Below are 25,726 nucleotides of genomic sequence, written 5' to 3'. Positions count from 1 at the left end.
GTGTGGGTTTATCTAGACCTATGGTAGTCACTAGCCACTATATAACAATAAATTTAAATAAAATTGAAAGTTTAGTTCTTCAGTCACATGAGGTAGGCACAATCCATGGACTCAATAGCTACATGTGGTTATTAAACTTAAACTAACAGAAGTTAAAATTAAATAAAATTTAAAATTCAATTCTTCAGTTGTTCTACTCACATTTCAAGTGCTTAACATCCAGCCACTGATGGCTAGCGGCTACTGTGTTAGAGCCCGTATAGAGTATTTCCATCACCACAGAAAGTTCCACCAGACAGCGCTGCTGTAGAACTTGTAATACTTTTACTCGAGTTATGTACCCCTTAAAAATTGTTGTTTTTAGAATTAACATTAATGCTTCCATACTGTGTATCTCTCCACAACCTGAGTTTTTCTCTTATTGTGTTTATAAGTCCAAGAATCATTTTAACTGCAGTATAATATTCCATCATAACACATTTTTTCCACAAAAAGACATTTAAATATTCTGCAATTTTTCAATAGTGCAAACAGTGTCATAATATGTTGTAAATCCATAAACATATGTCCTGATAAACATGTGTAAGAATTCTTTAAAGTGAATAAATGGAATTGCTGAGACACAGCAGTTAGGGCATTTTTCAATTCTACTAGATACCATCAAATTGATTTCCAAAGTGACTACAACCATTTATATTCCATATGCAGTGTGTTCATTCAACATAAATTTATGGTCTTCTATTTGCCAGGTAATGTTCTAAGCACTGAGATACAATCCTTAACCAATTCCCACACCCATACTCCACACCGACACCTGGCCTACAGAAAAAGAGCTTACATGAAAATTTTGCTGTCTAAAATGTTCATTAACACTTAATACAAGACTTTTTTTTTAATCTAATATTTGTTTTAATTTTCACTTCTCTGACATACATTGAAGTTGAATATCTTTTCTTATGCTTGCTGGCATTTGTACAAACTGCCATTTCACGTTCGTTCTTCTATGAAGTTGTCCTTCTTTGTCTTACCAATTTGTAGTTCTGCTAAATGTGTTGCAGATGAATGTGTTACAAAAATCTTCCCTCCTTCTATTGCTTGTCTGTTAAGTTTGTTTCTACGGTCTTTGTTGGGACAAGAGTTAGTAATGTACTGAAGCAGTCAAATTAGCAATCTTTTGAGTTTTGCTTTCCTATTTTGAGGTCATACAGACAAAATTTTCTTGTAAAAGAAATTTTTAGGGCTATCTTCTGTGTGTCTGACATATTTAATCCTTTTAAGAAACAGCCAAGGCAGGTATTAATCTCATTTTAAAGATACAGTAATTGAAATTTTTATTGTGGTAAAATATAAACAATGTAGAATTTACCATTTAACCATTTTTAAGTATACATTTCTGTGGCATTAAGTACATTCACACATTCACAGTGCTGTGCAACAAACACCACTATTTCCAGAATTTTTTGTCTTCCTAAATTGAAACCCTATAACCTTATAAACACTAACCCACTCCACTACTTTCCGCAACCTCTGGCAACAATCACTCTACTTTCTGTCTCTATGAATCTGACTTTTCTAGTACTTCATGTAAGTGGAAACATTCAATATTTGTCCTTCTGTGACTGGCTCACTTCATTTAGCATCATATCTTCAAGGTGCATCCATGCTGTATTAGATGTCAGGTTTTTCCTTCCTTTTTAAGGTTGAATAATATTCCACAGCATGTACATACCACATTTGGTTTTTCCACTCATCTCTCGTACAACACAAGTTGCTTCTACCTTTTGGCTATTGGGAATAATGCTGCTATGAACAATGGCTTACAAATATCTATTTGTGTTCCAGCTTTCAATTTGGGGGGATATATACAATGACAGAAATAGAATTACTGCGTTGTATGTACTTTTATTTATTTTTTTTTTATGCTTAATTTTTTGAGGAACCACCCGACTGTTTTCCATAGAGGTGACATAATCACATTCCTACCAGCAATGCACAGGGTTTAAATTTCTCTACATGCTCAGTGCCTGGGTGGCTCAGTGGGTTAAGCCTCTGCCTTCGGCTTAGGTCATGATCTCAGGGTCCTGGGATCGAGTCCCGCATCGGGCTCTCTGCTCAGCAGGGAGCCTGCTTCCCCCCGCCCCCTGCCTGCTTGTGATTTCTCTCTCTGTGTCAAATAAATAAAATCTTAAAAAAAAAAAAAATTTCTCTACATCCTAATCAACAACTGTGATTTTCTAGTTTTGGGGTTTTTTTCTGAATAGCCAATTGGTGTGTCTTCCAAAATTATAAAGTTTGATTTTCACAATCATGCCTCAATCCACATACTATACATTTTTGTATATAAAACAGGTAGGTATCTAGTATTAGTTTTGCCCCCATAGAGAAAACCACTTGTTCCAGCATCATTTAATGAACCACTCAGCTCGCTCCTTCCTCACTAATTTTTAATACAATCTCTATTAGAAATCAAGTTCCCATATATGCATGAGTCTATTTCTAGGCTTCCTGCTTGATTACGCTGATCTATCTATATGCCAATATTAGCTTATTTAAATCATATAACATCAAAATATATTTTGATATTTGGTAGAGCAAGTCTCTTTTTCCTTTCTAAATTATTTTCTTGAATCATTTTTTGTTATATGAATTTTAGGATCAATTTTCCAATTCGATGAAAATTCCGGTTTATATTTTTACTGGAACTCCACTGAATCTGTGATTAAACTGGAGAACTGGCATGTGATATTAAGACTCCTCATCTGTGAAAATGGTATTATTTCCTCATTTATTCCAGGAATTTTTTTCCCATTCTTATGTTAAGTTAATCTTTTCTATAAAACATCAGACCAAAACCCAGAAGACAAATAACTGAAAGAACATTTCTACTCAAAGACCCATGGAAACAGAAAAATGATTATTAGTTATGTACACAAAATCCACATACTATAGGGATTCAGGAGTTATAACAAATAAAACAGTACATCCAATTCAGGAAGGGTTTTTGTGTGTGTGTGTTTTTTTTTAAATCAAGCCACCTGAAATACTCCCTCAAAAATGTAGCTTACATCTCACTGCTTTCAGAAAGCCTCCTCTGATCATTCACCTATAGTATTTCTCCCCTTTTTTTGCATCTGGAAATTACTGTCTCTGTATCAGAAAGATACAAACTGAGGACTTACAGGCAACACAGGTCTGCATATGTATTTAGTTCAGCCTGTGTCATGTTCCTTAAAACAAAAACCAGAGATCAAAACAATTAGGACATTTCACACAAAAATCACAGAATCTATGACTTGCAGATATGTCATTCTCTCTGAGGGACCCAGCTAACAAAGATTCCATTTCCATGCTTTCTTGATTACTAGGGCAGGCAAGTCATACTGATTTTTAAAGCTTCCACATAAAAGTGACCTATTAATTTCCAACTCATGTTACACTGGTCAAAGTTAAATCATGGTCAAGCTAACTTAAAAAATGATAGAGAGATAAAATCCTACTATGTGCCAGAAAAGTTATAAATCAGAAGTTATTTCATATAATTGATGACTCTGCCTTCAATATCTTCCCTTCTATCTATTCTGCACACTACCACTAGAATTACTTTACAAAAACAAGACTGAATTAGGGCACCTGGGTGGCTTAGTCAGTTATGGGTATCTTGGTTTTGGCTCAGGTCATGATCTCATGATTGTGAGATCAAGCCCATCTTGGACCTGTGTTCAGTACAGAATCTGCTCAAGATTCTCTCTCCCTTGCCCTCTACACATGCATGCACTCCCGCTCTCTCTCTGTCTCTCAAATAAATAAAATATTTTTTTTTTAAAGCACACACTGGATTATCTCATGAATAATCTTCATCAAAAATCTTCATGAAACTATTATAATGCCTATGGGGGGAAAAAGTAAAGATCACTAGGAATGTCATTCAGCCCTTTCACAATCTACTCCAAATTCATTCATCAGCTTCTTTCCTTGTTATTTTCCCTTATATTACATATTCTCCAATCTTTTGAATATATCTTACTGTATGTTCCAAAACTTAACTCAAACATCATCTCCCCCATTCAGTCTTATGTACCCTTATTGTAGAAAAAGAAACCCTAGGGGCACCTGGGTGGCTCAGTGGGTCAAAGCCTCTGCCTTCGGCTCAGGTTATGATCCCAGGGTCCTGGGATCGAGTCCCACATTGGGCTCTCTGCTCAGCAGGGAGCCTGCTTCTTCTTCCTCTTCTCTTCTCTGCCTGCCTCTCTGCCTACTTGTAATCTCTGTCTGCCATATATATAAATAAATAAAATCTTTAAAAAAAAAAAAGAAACCCTATATCCACTATACTTTCAAATCATATTATTTATAATGAACACTAGTATCCACTCATAATTGGTGGGTCTGTACTAAAACGTAGCATACTGTGCTGGCTTCCAAACAGCACATAAACTAAAATCAGAAGGATACAGAGTAGAATGTAACATACTTAGGTTAAGTAACAATATTCTTAGAAAATCAAGATACTGGCAGAACAAATTCAAATACAATATAAGCTAACAGATGTTACTGACATTTCATTTAAGAATTCATTTACTTTTCTTTTCTTCCGTCTTTTAAAAAAAAAAAAAAAAAAAAATTTATTTATCCTGGTGAGAAATAGCACGTGCACAGGAAGGGGCAGAGGGAGAGAATTCTCACTGAGTTTGGAGCCAGAGGCGGGGTTTCACCTCTTGACCCATGAGATCTCCATCCATGAGATCATGACCTGAGCAGAAACCAAGAGTCGGACCCTAACAGACTGACCCACACAGGGGCCGTGAGAATTCATTTACTTTTCAACCTACCTTAAAAGCTTACCTTGGCTGTTTCTAAAGCTAAAATGGACCCAAAGACTGACACTACAAACCTTTTAGAGACTGGAGACTATGCTTTGACTAGGCCTATCTCTTGCATTTTATCTTCACAGATTTTGGAAAGTTTAGTTGCCAAGACCTAAGTTGGGATAGTAATAAAGATAACCAAGTACCCAAATTACAGCAGTAAATGCTTTTAATAAATCATCTCATATCTTACAGTAATTTCAAGTTCATAAACACCTCAGCAAATAAAAAAATACATTTGAAATTTAAAGCTACTAGTTAACAAATTTTAGTATTTCTAATAAAACATCTATTTGTAGAGCACATGGGTGGCTCAGTCCATTAAGGGGCTGCCTTGGGCTCAGGTCATGATCCCAGGGTCCTGGGACTGAGCCTTATATCCGACTCTCTGCTCAGCAAAGAGTGTTTCTCCCTCTCCCTCAGTTTGTATGCTCTCTCTCTTAAATAAATAAATAAATCTCTTGGAAAAAATCTGTTTGTTTCTACTTCAAACTACTAATAAGTTTATACTGGGGATGCCTGGGTGGCTCAGTAGGTTAAGCATTTACCTTTGGCTCAGGTCACAATCCCAAAGTCCTGGGATCAAGTCCCACATTGGACTCCTTGATCAGAGAGAAGCCTGCTTCTCCCTCTGCCAGCTACTCCCCCTGCTTGTGCTCCCTCTTTCTCTCTCTCTGACAAATTTTTAAAAAGTTTATAATTAAGTATGGGATTGTGGATAGATTTAATGATGTTAGCCTATCGCTATTCAACATTTTTTTAAAAGATTTTATTTATTTGACAGATCACAAGTAGTCAGAGAGGCAGGCAGAGAGAGAAGGGGAAGCAGGCTCCCCGCTGAGCAGAGAGCTCAATGCGGGGCTCGATCCCAGGACCCTGAGATCATGACCTGAGCCAAAGGCAGAGGCTTAACCCACTGAGCCACCCAGGCACCCCTATTCAACATTTAGAAGTGTAATATGTAAAAAAAAAAAATCTTCAACTTGTTTTTGTAGGTACAGACACAATAATGAAGAACTAAGAAAAAGTACCATGATAAGCGCATGGAAGAAAAAGTTTTAATACTGACATTGTGAACAGTATTAAAATACTAAGGTCCAGGGATGCCTGGGTGGCTCAGTTGGTTAAGCATCTGCCTTCAGCTCAGGTCATGTTCTCAGTGTCCTGGGACTGAGTCTGCATCAGGCTCCCTGGTCAGCAGAGAGCCTGCTTCTTCCTCTGCTGGCTGCTTCCACTGCTTTTGCTCATTCTCTATCTCTGACATATAAATAAATTAATATCTTTAAAAAAATATTAAAGTCCAGTGAAAAGGAATTCAAAGTTAGGCCAACAGATCTGGCAACTTGAACAATTCCAGAAAAGTAATGGAAGAGAAGGCCAGTACACAACCTCACAAGAGTCAAAGGTAAGGAAGTATAATCTGTGAGTATAAGCTATTATTTCAGGAATTCTAGAAATATAAGAAAGGCTTAGTGGTAGGGTACAGTGAAGTTTTGTTGTTTTCTGGATACAGACAGACATTTTTGTACACAGAGAAAAGGGCTAGTGCAAATGAGCAAGGCTTCAATATAGGATAAGATCAGAGAAAAAGTGGAAGGATTAGCCATGGAGAAGAGAAATCATTTCGTTTCAGAGAAAGTTCAGAGTTCTCAGAATGAAGAACCCTGTTGTTTGTATTCTCATGTTTTCACAGGACCATATGCAAACTTACCAGCAAGTATCCCTGCCCCATCTTTAAGGTAATTCTAACTTTTCCATTAAGTGGTAAGACAGTAAAATTACCCATTTACTTTTGGAGCTTATGTCTCCTTTTCCACTTCTATTGGTTGCTACGTACTACTGAATGGAAAGAAAAGCTATCAACTCAAATGTTTTTCACTTTATTAAAAATAAACAACACACATTTTACTTCTGTATATTAAAAAATACACTTGACATCTACTGCAAAGATATATCTTAAATTAAGAACAAAAGTAAAATTTAAAAAAATTTTTTTATATTTTTATTTATTTATTTTTAGAGACAGAGAGCATGAGTGTGAGTTGTGGGAGGAGCAGAAGGAGTGGGACAAGCAGACTCTGCACTGAGCGCAGTGCAAACACTCAAACGCTATTATTTGATAGAGAAGATATCACAGAAACAAGCACCCCACAAATTATCCCATTGAGAGTTTGTCATCTAACTGGGAAGATGAAATACTTACTTGGAATAACAGATTCTCAAACAACATATTTTTAAGTTCAATTAAGAATGCAGGACACATAATGTGACTAAATTATCAGATACCAAGGAGAGCTTATTGAATCAAACTTAAATTTTTTGCTTATTACAAAGGTTTGCAGTGGTCACTGAGATATGCTATCGCTCAATTTCTGGTCAATAAAACTGTATTTCACATCCAGCAATTTCCCAGCATGGATTTCTAACATGGATATGTAATTTATTTCATCTAATGCTTAAGAAAAGGTACTTCGGTATTTAAATTTGACACAACTTCCTTTAAGAATTCTACAAAGGGGGACGCCTCGGTGGCTCGGTTGGTTGAGCAGCTGCCTTCAGCTCAGGTCATGATCTCGGCGTCCTGGGATCGAGTCCCACATCAGGCTCCTTGCTCAGCGGGGAGCCTGTTTCTCCTCCTGCCACTCTGTCTGCCTATGCTCACTCTCTCTGACAAATAAATAAATAAAATCTTAAAAAAAAAAAAAAAGAATTCTACAAAGGGAGTACCATTGCCTGTATTTTGCAGGTAAATTTGCAGTACCTATGTACCACCTCAGCTCACTTCTGACACTCTGATATGCCTTAACATCGTTATTGCTAATTTTGGAATAAATGAGGGAATTCTAAAAGCTATCTAGAATGCTTATGAAAGTATGGAAACAGCTTTGGAAGGGTCAAGTTCCCAGAGACTTAGGCCTCTTTTTATTAAAGATTTTATTTAGAGAGAACAAGAGTGAGAGAGCATGCGCACGTGCGGGGTAGGGGCAGAAGCAGAGAGAAAATCTCAATCAGACCGTGCCCACCACTCGGAGCCCGATGCACTGCTCAATCCCAAGACCCAGAGATCATGACCTCACCCAAAATTAAAAGTTGGACACTTAATTGACTGAGCCACCCAGACGACCCAAGGCTTAGGCTTCTTAAGAGAATATATTACACATATCTTACAAAAATGAAGAATTGTAACAAAATAGGCTGATAGTAAAGGAACATGAGAAATAGTCAACACCCAAAAAAGTAAAAACTGGGAAAAAAAAAAAGAAAGGAAAAATAACTGAAGTCTATACAAGGATACAACACAGAATCACAAAATGATTCCAACTTTCCAAAAGGAAAAAGTTTATTAGTAGAAGTCATGAGACAGACCTACTTAAGGAATTCTTTTGAAAGTGCCTCCACACTGAAAAACCATGAAATCCCCAACAAAACTGTTTCTTTCACAAAATATAGACTTTTTTTTTTTTTTTTAAGATTTTCTTTTTTGACAGAGAGAGAGACAGCAAGAGCACGAAGACAAGCAGGGGGAAGCAGGAGAGAGAGAAGCAGGCTTCCTGCTGAGCAGGGAACTCAATGAGGGGCTGGATACCAGGACCCTGGGATCATGACCTGAGCTGAAGGCAGATGCTTAACAACCAAGCCACCCAGGTGCCCCAATATAGACTACTTTAAATGAAGAAAGACAAACTGATCAATCGTGATAAGAAAATGAGGGAAAGCTGGAAGCTATAAGGGTTATAAAAGTAGGTTATAAAAATACTCCCAAATTTTGGTCATAAAACATTATGTTACATAAAAGTCTCGGGAAAGGAACAACACATAGTTAGCACTTCTATGAATGGAAAACTGGAAAGATAATCAGTGTAGAACTCAAAAAAAGCAAAAATTTCTGCCTCACCTAAAGCAGAATAAATATTCTGAGATTAGAAAATCTATGTAGAGGCCATTTGCCCAACAGCAAGAAACAAGATAGATGATAATATTAAAACTGAAAAAATTTAATTTTAATAAGAATGTAAAAGAAACCATACATTCCAAATTTAAAGAAAAAGAGATATTACATATTATTTGAGTCTTCTATTGTAACTACCAGAAGGAATTTAACAGTATTAAAACTGTACATACAAACATTCTATGGGTCGGTTTTCTGGATCTTGCCAAAAATATGCCATGTTTACTTTTCCATGTGTTACTTCTAAAGTCTACATTGTAAACCCAGAAATAAGCTTGAGTCCTTTGATAATAAGCTTTGAGTCCTTTTTATTTTTTATTAAAAGTTAAGTTGGAGAACATACATATCCCCAAATTTTAAATAAAAGAAACAGAGAAAATTCTTATTCTTAGGAGAAAATTAAATTAAGATAATAGGAAATGTTACCCTCATGTATTGAGTGTTGCAATACAACAACCAGCCATAAACCAACCAACCAGCTTCTTACTATAAGGTGACCTGTGAGATGATTTTCTTGGGAGTGATTTCTTTCTCTTTGGATAACTAGAGAAAGACGTGTAGTTTACAAACAAAGAAATACTGAAAGTCTATATACTAACCTGGCCCAGTCCAGGCATACCTCCTCCAAGTCTAAGAAGTCTGTCCATATTTCTAGAAAACAGAAACAAAGGAAAACGTTCCTAAGCACAAAAGTGTTTACTCAATTGCTATCTATATAATTCACCTTCAGTCACTCAGTATGTCAAAAATATTGGTGGTAATTACAACACAACATCAGACTTCCTGTTAATTAACACCACATATTAATTCAAGAAGCTGTCTTCCATGCTAATTAACAGACCTTACTTTACTGCTTTGGTTTTGGGTTATCCCTGGTTTTAAAGACAAGCAATCTTAGCATACTTTCAAAACTTTGCTATCATTAAGTTAATTATATTTTCTCATTGTTACCTAATAAAGTACCTGAATGAGGAAAAAGTGCCTGAAATGCTTATCATATGTATGATTGAATTTCCTTCAATTTGTTGAGTGTACAAATAAAAATCCTCACTTTTAAATTAAATTTTAACATCCTCATTAGTAAGTTCTGTGCTAATTAACTTACAGCTTGTCAGTTATCATCAAAACTACATGTGAAAGACATTGTGAGCAGATTATGGATCTCTGAATTAGCATCAAAGGCTTTTTTAAAATGAACTCATTATACTAAAAGAAATATTATAAAGTAAACATTAAATGCATTAAGATAGTGTTCTAGAACCTACACAGATATTTTGCCTTATTTCAGATGTTGTGGAGATATACACCTTCTTCACTAAGGAAATTCAGCTATTCTCAATGATAATTTCAGAGTTAATCAATACAAAGATTAACTTTAGAGTATCAATCTGATTTGTTTTTTATATCTAGAATAACTACAGAAGACATTCTTAAAAGCTTGAAAAACTCAGAAGAAATCAAAGGAAAGAAATAGCAAGAGTATCACTATGACCTCAACTACACAAAAAAGTATAACCAAATGCTAGAAAACTAGTATCAGTGCAACTAAATGCTTTAAGAGTGACAATGAAGCATTTCTTCTACTTGAAAACTGCTACTGTGCCTTAAAATTCCTTTTCAAAGTTTATGCTTTAGATAATGGTTATTACTACAATTTATATTCTAAATTAAATGCTAATGAATTAGTCATTTGTTCATACTGTTTTACTAGCTAGAACTGCTATATAAACTCAAAATTAATAATGTACTCATGATCATTACATTACAGCTTAATCATGTTTGTTGATTCTGCTAACAATTTATTCCTATATTTAACAATGTTAATATTGCAAACTTTATCCAAGTCCACATACAGAAAAATGCACAACTGACATAGCCATGGAATCTTCACAAAATGTAACCATAACCACCACCTAGATAAAGAAACAACATTATGGCCACCTAAGAACACCTCTCACGCTCCCCTTCCAGTCCCTACCACCGTGCAAAGACAGAATTTCAACTTGTGATAGCATGGATTAGTTCTGCTATTTTTGAATTTTATATAAACAATTTATAAAGAACTTTGTATCAACAAGTCTGTGAGATTCACAATGGATAAATTCATTTTAAAAAATGAAAGGCACATAAGAAAACTTGCTAGTCCAGACAAAGTTTCTGCTTTATAACCTTAACACATTCTAAGAGCAGCATTTACCAAGAGAATCTCCATCAAATTCTCATTAAAATTCCTCAACTCGAATATAGCATTCAATACATGGCACTTTTTAAAGGTTATAAATAGAGGGACAAAACCCAAATAGTTGAAAATATTAAAAATATTTCTCTAGAATGTATTACCAAAGGAAAAAAAAATTCTTTTGGACCATTTCAAGCTTAAAGAACAAACAGAAAAAAACTAACATACAGTATACTATAGATATTATATATATTCCAGGCCAAAGTCGATTCCCAGCTGTGCTTAGTTTATCTATTCCCCCAGTGTTGTTTCTTATGACTTTACACAGACTCCAGATGCTGTGAATATACATGAGCAATGTGGGGAGCAGAGGGAAAGAAAATCTGGCAGGTCAAATTTGTGTTTTTAGTAAAATTAGATGTCTCAGCAAATAGGAAAAAATATTTAACAAACTAAAACATTTTAGATAACATAATGAGGTTTAATAAAAATACTAACATTTGGAAATGAATTATATCAATAAATGTTCTATATCACACTACTTTTTAAAAAAAGTTTATAGAAAGCAAATAAGAACAAAAGTGCTAGTTATCTAAATGACTTTCATGAGCTCTTAAATCTGGGTATTACATATTTATAATTTGATGTGTGTTTAAAAAATGATGTTTTCATAACATCTTTATATCATATCCTGAAAGAATAGGTAAAAGTATATACATTCTTAATTCTCACCTGGTCAGTGACTACAACTCTTGAGGTGTTAAGCTTCAATTCGTTGAGTTTGACAAATTTCTTCTTAATTCAAGCTCTTGCTTATACTGGCAGGTATAACTTTTCCCAAGTATTTTTTTTCTCTCACTCCTAAAAAAAAGTAAATAAGATATAATTACTTTGAGACCTATGGAGGAAAATATGCCATGAGCTTTAAACAAAGCAAAATTCCTAAAAGCGAAATAGAAATCAAAACTGATTTTAATCACCATTTCCAGAAGAATATGGAAAGAAATAACATCTTAGGAGGCTAAAGAGGAGAGGATTACCCCACATACAAATTTTGTTTTTAAGTTTCTTTTTTGAGCAGTTCTAATTACATGTAAGAATTGACATTTCATGACTTTTTTGAGCAGTTCAAAATTTTATCTAAGAATTGACATGTCATGACACTTCATTGACATGTATTTCTAGAAGTGTTTCAAAGAACAAAGAGAAAATTTACTCATCTTTTTAAACAGACCATTCTATTGTGCAATTACCATATAGTTCCATTGCACATTATTATAAATCCATAATACATTATGGAATCTTAGTGATGTTATTTTTCCTATATTTGAAAGTTTGCTATTTCACTATCATAGGAATTAGTTCCTCATGTCTTAGTCAATTATTCCCAACTACGGCAGAAAGACTAAAATAACAAGAAAATGAAAAAAATAAATAAAATAAAATAACAAGAAAATGGAAGAATAAGAATTACTCAAAATGATGCAATAGTGAAATACATTATTGCTATTGTTTCATCCTTCAGTTTTTATTGTGCTGCCCAAAGCCATTTCTCCACCTTTCAAGAAGATATAAAAGACTAGAGACACAATCTCTGTAGTCTTTTAAGCTTTCATTTGAACACAGCTGAAAATTCAGAATTTTTTGTATTATATCCATAATGTCAAAGAAGAGAACTGACAGAGAAAAAGTTTCACAATTAGAGAAGGTGAATGTAAAGAAACAGGTAACAGCACTGTAGTCTCTAACAATAACAATAAAACTGATGGTATAAGCCAGGGTTTCTTCAGCACTGTTGACATTCAGAACCAAAATTTTTTTTTTTTTTTTTTGGTAGGGGACTGTCTTGTGCATTACAGGATGTCTGACAGAATCCCTGGCCTTTACTCATTAGATGCTGGTAGCACCCACCCAGTCATGATAATCGAAAATGTCCCCAGACATTGTCAAAGGTCTCCTGGAAGGGCAAAATCACTCCCAATTCAGAATCACTGGTATAAACAAAATTTCAGACCAAACATCTTCAGACAGCAATACCCTACATTAATTTTCTCGAACTTAAGAACCAAGGAGTGCTGGAAACAGTTTGGGAGCTCTTCAAAAATTCAACAAAGGATTACCATATGACCGAGCAATTCTATTCCTAGGTATATATCCAAAAGAATTAAACATAGGTATTCAAAATAAAGACAGGTACATGCATGTTTACAGCATCATTATTCACAAGAGCCCAAAGACTGAAACAGCCCAAATGTCCACCAAAGGGTAAAAGGACAAAGCAAATTCCAGTATGAATATGCATACAATGGAACATATGGAATATCATGCAGCTATAAAAAGAAATGTAGTACTGACACATGTGATAATGTGATTGAACCTCAAAACATTATGCTATGTAAAAGAAGACACGCACAGAAGGTCACAAACTATGTGATTCCTTTCATATTAAATATCCCAAATACCTGAATCCATAGAAAAAGAATAAGGATTAGTGATTGCCAGAGGTTACAGGGAAGGAGTAACATGAAAAACTGCTTAATGGGTAAGGGATTTTACTTCAGAATAATGGAAATGTTTTGGAACTAGATAGAGGTGGTAGCTGCACAACACTTTGAATGTACTAAACCACAATGAACTGTTCACTTTGTTTTTTTGTTTTTTTGGTTTTTTTTTTTAAGATTCATTTATTTGAGAGAAAGAGAGGGAGTGCAAGCACATGGATGCTCGTGAGTGGAGCGAGGGGTACAGGAGAGGGAGAGACAGAATCTTAAGCAGACTTAAAGCTGAACAGGGAGCCTGTCGACCAGCTTGATCTCAAGACCCTGAGATCATGACCTGAGCTGAAACCAAGAGTTGGATGCTTAAACCAAATAAGCCCACCCTGGCACCCCTGAACTATTCACTTTAAAATGGTTTATTTTGTTACCTGAATCTCACGACAAAAATTATTTGATAAGTGGATCAATGAGTGAACAATGTATTTCTAAGACTAAAAAAGAAATGTGTTCTCATCTGGGTGGGTATTCAACAAGGGCTGAATTACACACTATTTTACAACAAGAACTTGTTTTGCTACAGAGATGTGTTAGTAACATATTCTTTTATCTTTTTTTTTTTAAGATTTTATTTATTTATTTGACAGAGAGAAAGATCACAGGTAGGCAGAGAGAGGGGGGGAAGCAGGCTCCCTGCTGAGCAGAGAGCCCGATGCGGGGCTCGATCCCAGGACCTTGAGATCATGACCTGAGCCAAAAGCAGAGGCTTAACCCACTGAGCTACCCAGGCATCCCTATTCTTTTATCTTTTATGCTATTAATGAAGTTCTTATGTGGACAAATGCTTAAGTGTCCACAAAGCAAAGCAAAAAGAAATAGATAATGTAGAAGTGAAAAATAATCACTGGACTAGATCTAACTAGTGTTTATAAATCTAAAAGAAAAAAATGTTTTGCAAGCAGAGATGACAGCCAAGGTCTCTCCAATAAAATTATGAGCTATCTAGGATTCCAAAAGTATTACAATGGGAAGTGAAAAAGTTCTGGAGATGGATGGTGGTGATGGTTGCACAACATGAGTGTACTTAATGCCACTGAACTGTACCTCTAAAAATGGTTAAAATGGTAAGTTTCATGTTATGCATCTCTTATATCCGGGTTAAGAGCTATGACTCTGCAGTACAAGTGACAGGATTCAAATTCCGTCTCTAATACATATTAGCTGTGTGTCCGTGGGTCAGTTACTTTCCTGAGCCTGTTTTTTCATCTGCAAAATAGGGATAATGACAGCATCCACCTTATACAGTTGTTCAGAAAATTAAAGATGACAGTGGACAGAACCTACATTTAACATAATGCTTGGTGTACAGTAAGTGAACAATGGGTGTTGGCTGTTATCAGCACCACCCTCCTTAGCAAAGCTACAGTTCATACAACACAGATTCTTCTTCCTACATGGTTTGCCACTTAGTGAAATTTCAAAACAGTAGGCACATTTTGCAGTACTAAATGAATTATATTGGAGGAGGGACTTGTGTTTTGCAGAATTTAGCAAAAGAGTTCATAAAATTAAAAGTGTTACACTATAATAAGAAAGACAATACTTCCAATTCTTAGAAATAAAAGCCACACATAACACCTCTAGATTTTTTTTTTTAAAGACTTTATTTATTTATTTGACAGAGAGCGAGAGAGGGAACATGAACAGGGGGAGTGGGAGAGGGAGAAGCAGGCCTCCCTCTTCTTGAGCAGGAAGCCTGACTCAGGGCTGGATCCCAGGATTCTGAGATCGTGACCTGAGATGAGGCAGATGCTTAATGACTAAAGCAATGACTTAAAGACCTAAAGTAAGCTTTTACACCTATTGAAAAAGAGAGGACTCCAGAGCTTATCATGATATAATTAACTTTACTGATAATGTTATCAGATAGGGCACTGGAGTGGCTCAGTCAGGTTAAGCGTCTGTCTGCCTTTGGCTCAGGTCATGATCCCAGAATCTCACATCTGGCTCCCTGCCCAGCAGGGAATATGTTTTTCCCTTTGCCTCCCACCCCCACTTGTGCTTGCTCACTCTCTCTCTCAAGTAAATAAAATCTTTTTAAAAATTTATCAGATAATATGAATAAAATATTTAACTGTAACTAATATGCCATGCACAGAGTAATCTTTAGAATCCTAACTGGTAAAAACAGTACGAAATAAGCATTGGTACTTTCAAAAGATTGTACATCAAAAAGTTGATGATCTTCCATTTTTTCATCTCCTACTGAGTTAATATCTAGTTAGAACCTGACACAGATTGTGTTCATGTTGGAAATAAAATAAATCAATTCTCAAATACTTATAGAAAATGTATGGAACCATGAATAACTTAAAAAAACAGAATCTTCAAAATTAATTTAATCTAGATTTGGAATGTGGCAATTTTTTTTTTTTTTTTTTTTTACTTTTCAACCTGTTCACAAGGGACACTGTTGTTCCAGTAATTCATAAAACTCAAACAAAATCATGAAACTCTCAGCTGTTCGAGTTTATCACTGTTTTTCTTAGCTCAACATGTACTCCCCAACCCATGCTGCAGTTCCATATTACTTCTCAGACTGATGCTAAATCCTTTCTGTATTCCAGATCTCACTGTATTTCTAATTCCACTGCTTTCTGAATTGTGGAAAGTATTACGGACTTCTTTGACTTTCTTAAGGGCTTTCTTCAATGGAAGAAATAGAAAGAGTCAACATTAAATTTAATCATATAAATACGATTTTGAAAGCAAGATTTTTTCCAGTTTAGAACAGTGAAGATGGAACTACCACAACATCTTTTTTTGTGCTGTTTCCTAATTACAACATTCAATTTAACATTCATTAAATACAAGGTTCCCCCTCTATCCAAAAGCGGAGTGTTCCTATTAAAACTTTCCTAAGTGGAAATGGCATAAATCAAAGAAAGAATTAACATTTTGTAAAAGTGAAAATCCTCTTCAGACTTCTTTCTGTTAGCAAAAAACAGGCATAATGTAGGCCTTCTATAAAAGTGAAGTGGGGTAAAGCTAACTTTCAGACAGTAGGAAAAACCTGTACCATTTCGCACATAATAAGGTGATATAGAAATAGAGCCATTAAGAAACAGTGATTTTCACTGAAAGAATTTATAGTCTATTTGGGGAGGCATGATATAAATCCATGAAAAATATATAAAGTGAAAGGAAGCAGTGTAGAGCCAGAAAGGCTGTGAAGGCAATCAGACCTTGACTGGAATCTGAGCTTCAAAACCTATCTCCAGGAGCACATGAGTGGCTCAGTCAGTTAAGCGTCTGACTTCAGCTCAGGTCATGATCTTGAGGTCCTGGGATCGAGCCTCCATTGGGCGCCTCACTCAGTGGGGAGTTTGCTTCTCTCTCTCCCTGTGTGCCCCACCAGCCCGTTCGTGCTCTCTCTCTCACCTCTCTCTCTCTCAAATAAATACAGTCTTTAAAAAACGAGCAAATTGGATGCCTGGGTGGCTCAGTTGGTTAAACGTCTGCCTCCAGCTCAGGTCATGATCTCAGGGTCCTGGGATGGAGTCCCTCATCGAGCTCCCTGATCCATGAGTTGCCTGCTTCTCCCTCTGCTCCTCTCCCTGCTTGTGTTATCTCGTTCTTTCTCTCTCTCTCTGACAAATAAATAAATCAAACCTTAAAAAAAAAAAAAAAAAAAAAAGACAAGCAAACCTACTCTCTGTATGATCTGGAAAAAAATACCTTCTTCTAGAATCTAGATTTCATCTATAAAATGGGGATAATACCTACCTTGCAAGTCAGTGGTAAGATAAAATACAAAGCACCTAATACAGTGCCTGGAACATTTGTAAGGTACTCAATAACTGTTGTTACTATTATTGCTATCATCACAGAACCAGAAGCTATTATTTAATCCAATTCTCATTTTACAGATGGAGATGCCAATATATCACAAAGCAGGATATGATTATCAAATGAGTGCAACAAACTGGCTATATGACAAGCTCATGAGTAATAAATCCCATGAACGTCCACATGACTTTCAGAAGTGGACAGTAAATTATGAAATGAATACTGCTATAAAATGAAAAACAAAAACACAATTGCCTTTTGTTCCTGATACTCAAACAGGAGTTCTAAACCTATATACTAAACATAAGATTTACATGACAAGCATAAAAATAAAATAAACCCAGGTTAAAATGCAGCTTTACAATTAGAACAGCAAAATATTATTTACCAAGCACTTCGGGGGCGGGGTAGGGGGGATAATATTCCAAAATCAACAGGTGAGGCTTCATTGAAAGATGACTTCAAAACTTTCTTCTGTGGGCTAGAAGTAATTATGTTCTGGAGCAAATTCAAGACAATATTCAGGCCTTTCACTAAATATCACTTCACTAAACACAACTGTAGTTAATTCTGAACTACTGTATCTTAATCTTTCCAAATGCGCAGTTACTCATTAAATTTAAATTTTTTAAAACATATAAGCTTTAAATGAGCCAGCTGCTACCCTTCCAAGACAAAACATGAAAAGCACCACTGTCTTAATCATTTCCACTAGAGCTGTATTCTGTTCTGTTTTGTTCTTTCAACATTACCAGTGACTGTCTTCTGGCTTTACACATAATCAACAACGTAGTAGCACTAAAAACACATTTTTGTGGGCAGTAAAAAATAATAATAATAATAATTTTCGCCCTAGAACTGCATTTCTGTGTTAATTTTTAAGGCTTCTTCCCTGCCTTAAAATTTCCCATCAATCTTTACCAACTTTTAGTTACCATTTTTAATTTCAAATATTTTTCATTCAGTCACTAGATTTACATTCAAACTCTTCCGAAAAGTTTGCGTTTTGTGTTCTTTTGACAGACACAAAGTAAGTCCCCAGGAAAATTAAGTTTCAAGAGGTAACACAGAGCAGCAGATTACTACTTTATTGAACACAGGAAATATTACCTATTCACAACAACTACACAATTAAGACAAACTGAAAGTAAGTTAAAAGGCACCGCAGAAAAACCACACTTTGAAGAGTTTCAAGGTTAAAAAACCAGGGCATCTCTGGGGGTTTTGTTTGGTTTTCAAAGGGAATTGAAATCCTAACACTAAGAAAAAGGGTCAGGCCTATGGGAAGGACAAGTGATAAAACAACCATGCCTTCAACGGGAAAGTTGTATTTATTCTCTCTCCCTTGTTTCCTCTGCTGCTTTGAAGTTTTTCAACACGGGAATAACTATCAATAGACACACACACGTACACACACAGGCCACAGACAAGGGTTCTCCTGGTATAGGGAGAAGAGGGCTCCCGAGATGCGCTTAAATTCAGCAAAGCAGAAACGCCTGGAAGAGGAGACCACATCCAGACCTAGCTTACAAGACACCCGAGTAACCCGCGAGGAGGACGCAGAAGCCTGAGCTCCTCCCTCAGGGCCCAGGCCTCCAGTGGCAACTCCGCCGGGCAACGTGACTCAGGAAAGCGCGGGGCTGGCGGCGGCCTAGCACGGCTGTCTCCGCGGACCTGCCGGGCCTGCCTTCCCTGTCTTACCTGAAGGCCGGGGGGGTCGGCCAGCCGCGGTCTGGGCTATCGTCTTCCACCTGCGGTGACGCGAAGGCAGCGGAGACGGCAGCGGCGGCAGCGGCGGCTCAGACTCCACGGGGCTCCGGCTCCGCGAACCGGCGATGAATCAGCCCGATTCCATTCAAAAGAGTCGCCCGGGCCTCCGCGGCGAAGCACTTCCGGGTTCACTGCTCTTCCTCGGCTTCCGTTCCCCCGACGGCCAATTGGAGACGGCTCGGGAGTCCGGCGAGCGTCCCGGGAGGAGTGCGACAGCCGGTCGGCGCGGGCCGCGGGGCTTCTCCAGTCCGGGCTGGGAGGGCGGGACGGAAGTTAGCGCCAGGGCCGCTCCCGCCCCTCAGACATCCTCCTTTTCCCCCCGCCCGCCATTCTCCCCTCTGCGAATCCAGGCCTCACTCGAGATCTGCGACGCCGGCCAGCTAGCCGGAGCCTGGAGGTGACCGGGTAGGAAATGGAACAGCGGGAACGCTGAAACGAGAACCCTGTTCGTTTGGGTGTTCCCCGCCGTCCCACTCAAAAACTGAAAGGTTCGTTTGAACTCAACTTGGTCGTCTGAGAGGCAGAAAAAGAAGAGGTGTAAAAAGAGGGGAAACAAGTCAGAGCTTCTCTTCCACGGCGCAGTCCGCCCACCTCCTTGATTTCTCCGCTTTCCAGGAATTGCATTTCAAAGAAACCAACGTTTCCCAAATGTTAAAACCAATCATTTTAGGCCCAATTTAATTTACAGGGCTTAAAGAAAAATCATCACTCACACTTCTCCAAATAATTAGCGTCAACAACGTTTTTTTACCCATTATCCGCTCTGTGCTAGGTTTTCAGAGGGCAAAACCACCCAAGAAATGATTGATGATCGACAAATTTTTATTGTATTTAGGCACAGGCTCTCTTTAGGGTGACAAAGTTTCTCTTACTTTGTCAAATATGTTCCAAATAATAAGCACCTTTAAAGCATTCCTAAATAAGAGTAGTGATGAATCTGGATGGAGGGGAAGGACGGATTACAGCATTTGAATCCAAAGCTATCTGGAGCATAGTCACACAGAATTCCCCTCTTAAAGATACCTCATTTCTATTAAAAAAAAAATCAGTTATTATAACCATAGGTAATGCTATATTTGGATCAGCATCTTTATGTGTCCACCCAAACCTATGCCTCTTGTTTCCTTTTTTGGTGAATGACCCCATCCTTCAGCTAGTTTCCCTACTCAGATCCGAGAATAGACATATTCTCTCCTAGTCACCTATTGACCTCCCAATAAATCACCCTAAAAATCATGAAGTGTCTAATCTGTAAGAGAGCTTTTCCAACCAGTCCCCTTTCTCCATTCCCTCTACTCCAGTCTTAACTCAAGCCTTCCTCACTTTTTTCCTAGAACACCCCAATAATCTTAAACTCCTTACCTCCAGTTGTCCCCCTTAAATCCATGCTCCTTTAGTAGCAAAGATTTTTTTTCAGCTACACAAATAAAGTCATGCTCCTTCTTTGCTAAAAATTTCACCAGTAACTCCCCCTAACAATTAACAGAAAGGTCAAAAATCTCTTAGTTTTGCTCAGAACACCCTTGCTTCCAGCCACCCTAAAGTATTTAGCTAGGGAATGAGATGTCCATAGGAACTTTGAAAAACTAAGACATTCCTGGGAATCTAGAGGGTAATATGCATGCTTAGGGGCATATGCATGTCTAGGGCTGTGTAGATGCTCAGGAAAGACCTGAGAAGGTCCCAAGTTCTCCCCTCTCTCTGACCCTGAGGCTCTACACAAACAAGAAGTGAAAACCAATATAGACATGTAAACTTGCTGCTTGAGTGTTGAAGGTGTGTCCCAATACACATATTAAGCTCCTCGGCGAAGACTGGGAGATTCACTATTTGATGATATCTAAGGAAATCTTTGTCCAGTCATCAAATGACTGCTAAGCTGAGCAAAGACTTCACTGGTCACACAACAAAAAATATAGACTTTAAGGAATGCATTCAAAAAGTCATTAACCCAACATCCACTATAACAAACAGAAACAATAAAAACCCTGGGAACAGATGAGAGTCTGATTTCCAGAGTTGCCACATTATATTATTTGAAATGTCCAGTTTTCTTAACAGTTACTCCAGGGATTACAATTACCAAGTTATAATACTGTAGTTCAGATTAATACCAATTTTACTTTAAAAGTATGCAAAACCTTTACTACTCTATAGGTTTATTCCCTCCACTCTCTCTTGAGCTATTATTGTGATACAAATTACATCTTTATACATAATATGCCAACACAGAATTATTATCACTTTATGCAATTATTATCACTTTATCCAAAATAAAATATGGTTTTTAAAGCACAATACACACAAAGAAATAACTTATGGCCTATACATAGTGGAAAAGGCAATTAATAGAAACTCTCCCTGAGGAAGTCCCTATGTCTAACTTATACATAAAGACTTTATATAAGATATTTTAGATATATTCACAAAGCTAAAGGAAACCCTGTCTAAAGAACTAGAGGAAACTATGAGGAGAGTTTCTTACTAAATAGATAAAATCGGGCGCCTGGGTGGCTCAGTGGGTTAAGCCGCTGCCTTCAGCTCAGGTCATGATCTTGGGGTCCTGGGATCGAGTCCCGCATCGGGCTCTCTGCTCAGCAGGGAGCCTGCTTCCCTCTCTCTCTCTCTCTCTGCCTGCCTCTCCATCTACTTGTGATTTCTCTCTGTCAAATAAAAAATAAATAAATAAATAAATAGATAAAATCGATAAAGGGAAGTTATTTAAAAAACAAAAATTCTAGAGATAAAAAGTATAACTGATGTGATACATTCATTAGAGGGGCTCAATAGTAGATCTGAGCAGAGGAAGAAAGAATAAATTTGAATACAGATTAGTTGAGGTGATCAAGTTTGGGGAACAAATAGAAAAGAAAATAAAGAAACATGAATAGAGTCACAGAAGTCTGTGGAACATAATCAGGCATACCAACATATATATAGTGGAAGTCTTAGAAAGAGAGGAAAAAGAGAAAAGGCAGAACTCTTGAGGAAATACAAGTCAAAAACTTTCCAAATTTGATGAAAAACGTTAATCTGCACAGCAAGATTAATTCCAAATTGAATAAACTCAAAGAATCCACACCTGGACACTTTATAATCAACCTACTGAAAGCCAAAATAAAAAGCAAGGAGAGATTCTTGAAAGTGTCAAGAAAGAAGTCACTCATTACATAATTCTCAATAAAATTAACAACCAAAGCTATGGAAGCAGAGAGCAGTGGCATGACATGTTCAAAATACTGAAGGAAAAAACCATCAACCAAGAATTCTATATCCAGGGAAACTATCCTTCAAAAATGAAGGATAAATTAATATATTTCCAAAATACATGTATAAACAAAAATAGAATTCATTGCAGGAAATGTACCCTGCAAGAGATACTTGTCCTTCAGGTTAAAATAAAAGGACACTAGACAATAACATAAATTCACATGAAGAAATAGAGGACACTTGTAAAGATAACTGCATAAGTAAACAGAAAAGACAGTATAAATGTATTATTTGTAACTCTTCTTTTTCTATTTGACTTAAAAGACAATTGCATAAAGTGATAATTCTGTGTTGGCATATTATGTATAAAGATGTAATTTGTATCACAATAATAGCTCAAGAGAGAGTGGAGGGAATAAACCTATAGAGTAGTAAAGGTTTTGCATACTTATAAAGTAAAATTGGTATTAATCTGAACTACAGTATTATAACTTGGTAATTGTAATCCCTGGAGTAACTGTTAAGAAAATAATCAGAAAATGTATAATAAAAGAAATGACAAGGGAATTAAAATGGTACACTAGAATATATATATGTATATGTATATGTATATATATATATAACTGAAAGGCAACAGTAATAATGGAATAGAACAACAACAGAAGCCACAACATATGACATAAAGAAAGAGCAAAATGTCAGGTGTAAATACTACCTTATCGGTAATTATATTAAATATAAATGGATTAAACATCCTGATTAAAAGACAAAGATCTGCAGAAAGGGTTAAAAAATACAACTATCTACAGTCCACAAGAGACACAATTTAAAGATTTATTTATTTGACAGAGAGAGCAAGCACAAGAAGGGAAAGTGGCAGGCAGTGGAGAAGCAGGCTCCCCATTGTGCAAGGAGTCTGAGGTGGGGCTCAATCCCAGAACTCCAGGATCATGACCTGAGCCAAAGGCATCTGCTTAACTGACTGAACCACCCAGGTTCCCCCACAAGAGACACCAAAGACACCAAAAATTTAGATTCAAAGACACCAAAAAATTTGGAACTAAAAAGATGAAAAACACATACATATATAATATGTGAACGGTAGCTAAAACAGTATAACCACTTTGGACATTTTTCTGCTATTTTTTATTTTTATTTTTTGGTTCTATTTTTTAAATAAAGTTAAAAATACAGCTACCATTTGACCTAACAACTATACTGTATATATTTACCAAAAATAAATCAAAACATATGTCCACACCAAGATTTGAATGTGATAGTTTACAGCATTTTAATTAATCATAGTTCTAAACTGGAAATAATCCAAATGTTTCCCAACTGGTAAATGGATAAAGTGTGATATGTCCTTACAGTACTATAATACTCAGCAGTAAAAATGAAACTAATGACATGTGGAACAACATTGATTACCTTCAGAAGCACCATGCTGAGCAAAAGAAGTGAGACACAAAAGAGTGCATGCTGTGTAATATTATTTTAATAAAACTGAACAAATGAAATCAAATATATAGTGACAGAAAACAGATCTGTGGTTATCTTGGGGGCTTGGAGTTGGGTGGAAGAACTGATTGCATGGAGTAAAAGAACTTTTTAGGTTGTTAGAAATGTTCTATATTTTTTTGTGTGGTTGTGGTTTGTCAAAACTCATCAACTAGTACACTTAAAATGGGTACATTTTATTGTATATTATTTATACTACCATAAAGTTGACTTAAAAGAGGAAAACATCCTCAAATTTGTTATTGTATTCCTTTCCTTAGTTATACCAAAGTATTATGTAGCTAAATCATGTTGTCTTATGTCTCAGAATAGTCCAACCTATTGTTTCTCCTATCTGAAATGTCCTTCCTCCCATCTGCTATCCTCACAGTCCACCCCATCTTTTTGGAGAGTGGTTGGTTAATACTAGTCATGTATCTTACCCTACAATCCTACTCTATAATCTCTTTTTTTACTTGTCTGCCTTCCCATCTAAACTTTAAACTTCTTCAGAGCAGAGAACATGGTCTGGCCATAAATTGGTACTAAAAATTATCGTTGACTATTGAAGTATTACTTGTCCAAGTACTTTGCTTCCTGATTATACTAAAAATAGCAGAAACATTTTAAATCCAGATACAGCTCCTCTTGAAATAATGAATTCTTTAAAAATTAACAACCACATTTATAGAATTTAAAAGGCCAGATATCTGATACAAATACTTCATGCTAATGTTTAAAGAATTCATTGTTTGAATTAGTCCCAATGTGGCTTTGGAGAACACTACAGTACACAGAATTGTTAAATGTTTGATGTTTCCTAAAATGATACATTGCCAAAAGTCCACATTATTAAATATGTAATATATATTGTGTCAAAGAAACTTTCCTACTCATTTGGTATCTTCTGAACCTGAAAGGTTTGAAAAGTGAATGATTAACTCTGGCTAGTAGTGGTACTACATAGCTGTTCAAAATGCATCATCCTTATTACAAAAATTTCTTCCTATTTGTAAAGAGCACTATATACATATACATATACATATACATATAATTCCTTTCATATACAGAGTCTGATCATGTATCTAATAAGAAATTTTAACAGTAAATTTTCAGATAACCCAGCTTTATAATTATGAATATCAGAAAATGGCTGTTGCCATTTGAATTTCAAAGAAATGTTTGGGAAAAATTTAGAAACACATTGTTTTCTGCTCAAAATTTAAGATCCATTTTAATTGTTATACCTAATTATAGTTTTTGAGTTACGCAGCTTTTGAGTATTATAAATAAATATAGATCTAGCACAAGAAAAAGGAAAAATAGGAAAATATTTACTCTTTAAAGTACAGTGAATTAATTTAATGTATAAGGCCAATAAAATAATTGTTACTTCTGCCAGATGGTATTTTACATTTCGATAAAAAGATATATTCTTAATCATATATGTCAAGGAAAAGCGACCATATGTTGTTAAACACTTCCAATTTGTCATTTAATTTAAAAGGCACTACTGATGTTGCCATAAATTTTTTTGGTGATGTGGCCTAAGTATCATTAGTGTCAATAAAATTTAATCTTCTCAAGTAATTTCCTTATTTCTCTTTGTCTAGAATAATTCAACAAAGAATTTTCTTAGCATCTATAAAGAAAGGACACCATAAAGGGGATAAATTAGAATTTGGAGTCTATACTCAAGTTACCACTGGGTATGAAGTATGATCTTTGTTTTCAAGAAACCTCTAATATTCAATTTAGTATATTCTAGCAAAATAAATAAAAAGAATAACTCAAATGATTCCAAATTGATGTATCCTCAATTTAAAAACTCAATATATTTGTACAGAAAAAGAAAGATAGTGATTATTTATATTACAAAGTAATTTTGCACATTACGGAAGGGTTTCTA

The 25,726-nt window shown here is 36.0% G+C and overlaps 1 protein-coding gene across 1 annotated transcript in view; it reads right to left on the bottom strand.

Annotated features, from left to right (window-relative positions):
• PSMD14 (proteasome 26S subunit, non-ATPase 14) overlaps positions 1–19,365 on the bottom strand; it is a 100,760-nt gene extending 81,395 nt beyond the window's left edge. The window contains exons 1-3 of the mRNA XM_032355735.1: positions 19,039–19,365; positions 11,726–11,854; positions 9,414–9,465 (exon numbers count right to left, since the gene is read on the bottom strand). Of these exons, the coding sequence (XP_032211626.1) occupies positions 9,414–9,461 (48 nt within the window). The 5' untranslated portion in view covers positions 9,462–9,465; positions 11,726–11,854; positions 19,039–19,365. The remainder of the gene's footprint in view (positions 1–9,413; positions 9,466–11,725; positions 11,855–19,038) is intronic.
• Positions 19,366–25,726: the final 6,361 nt, after the last annotated feature.

The sequence above is a fragment of the Mustela erminea genome, chromosome 8 (assembly GCF_009829155.1).
Source record: "Mustela erminea isolate mMusErm1 chromosome 8, mMusErm1.Pri, whole genome shotgun sequence".
Taxonomy (NCBI): Eukaryota; Metazoa; Chordata; class Mammalia; order Carnivora; family Mustelidae; genus Mustela; species Mustela erminea.
Note: the sequence above shows the minus strand (reverse complement) of the source record. Positions and strands in the feature narration are given on the sequence as shown.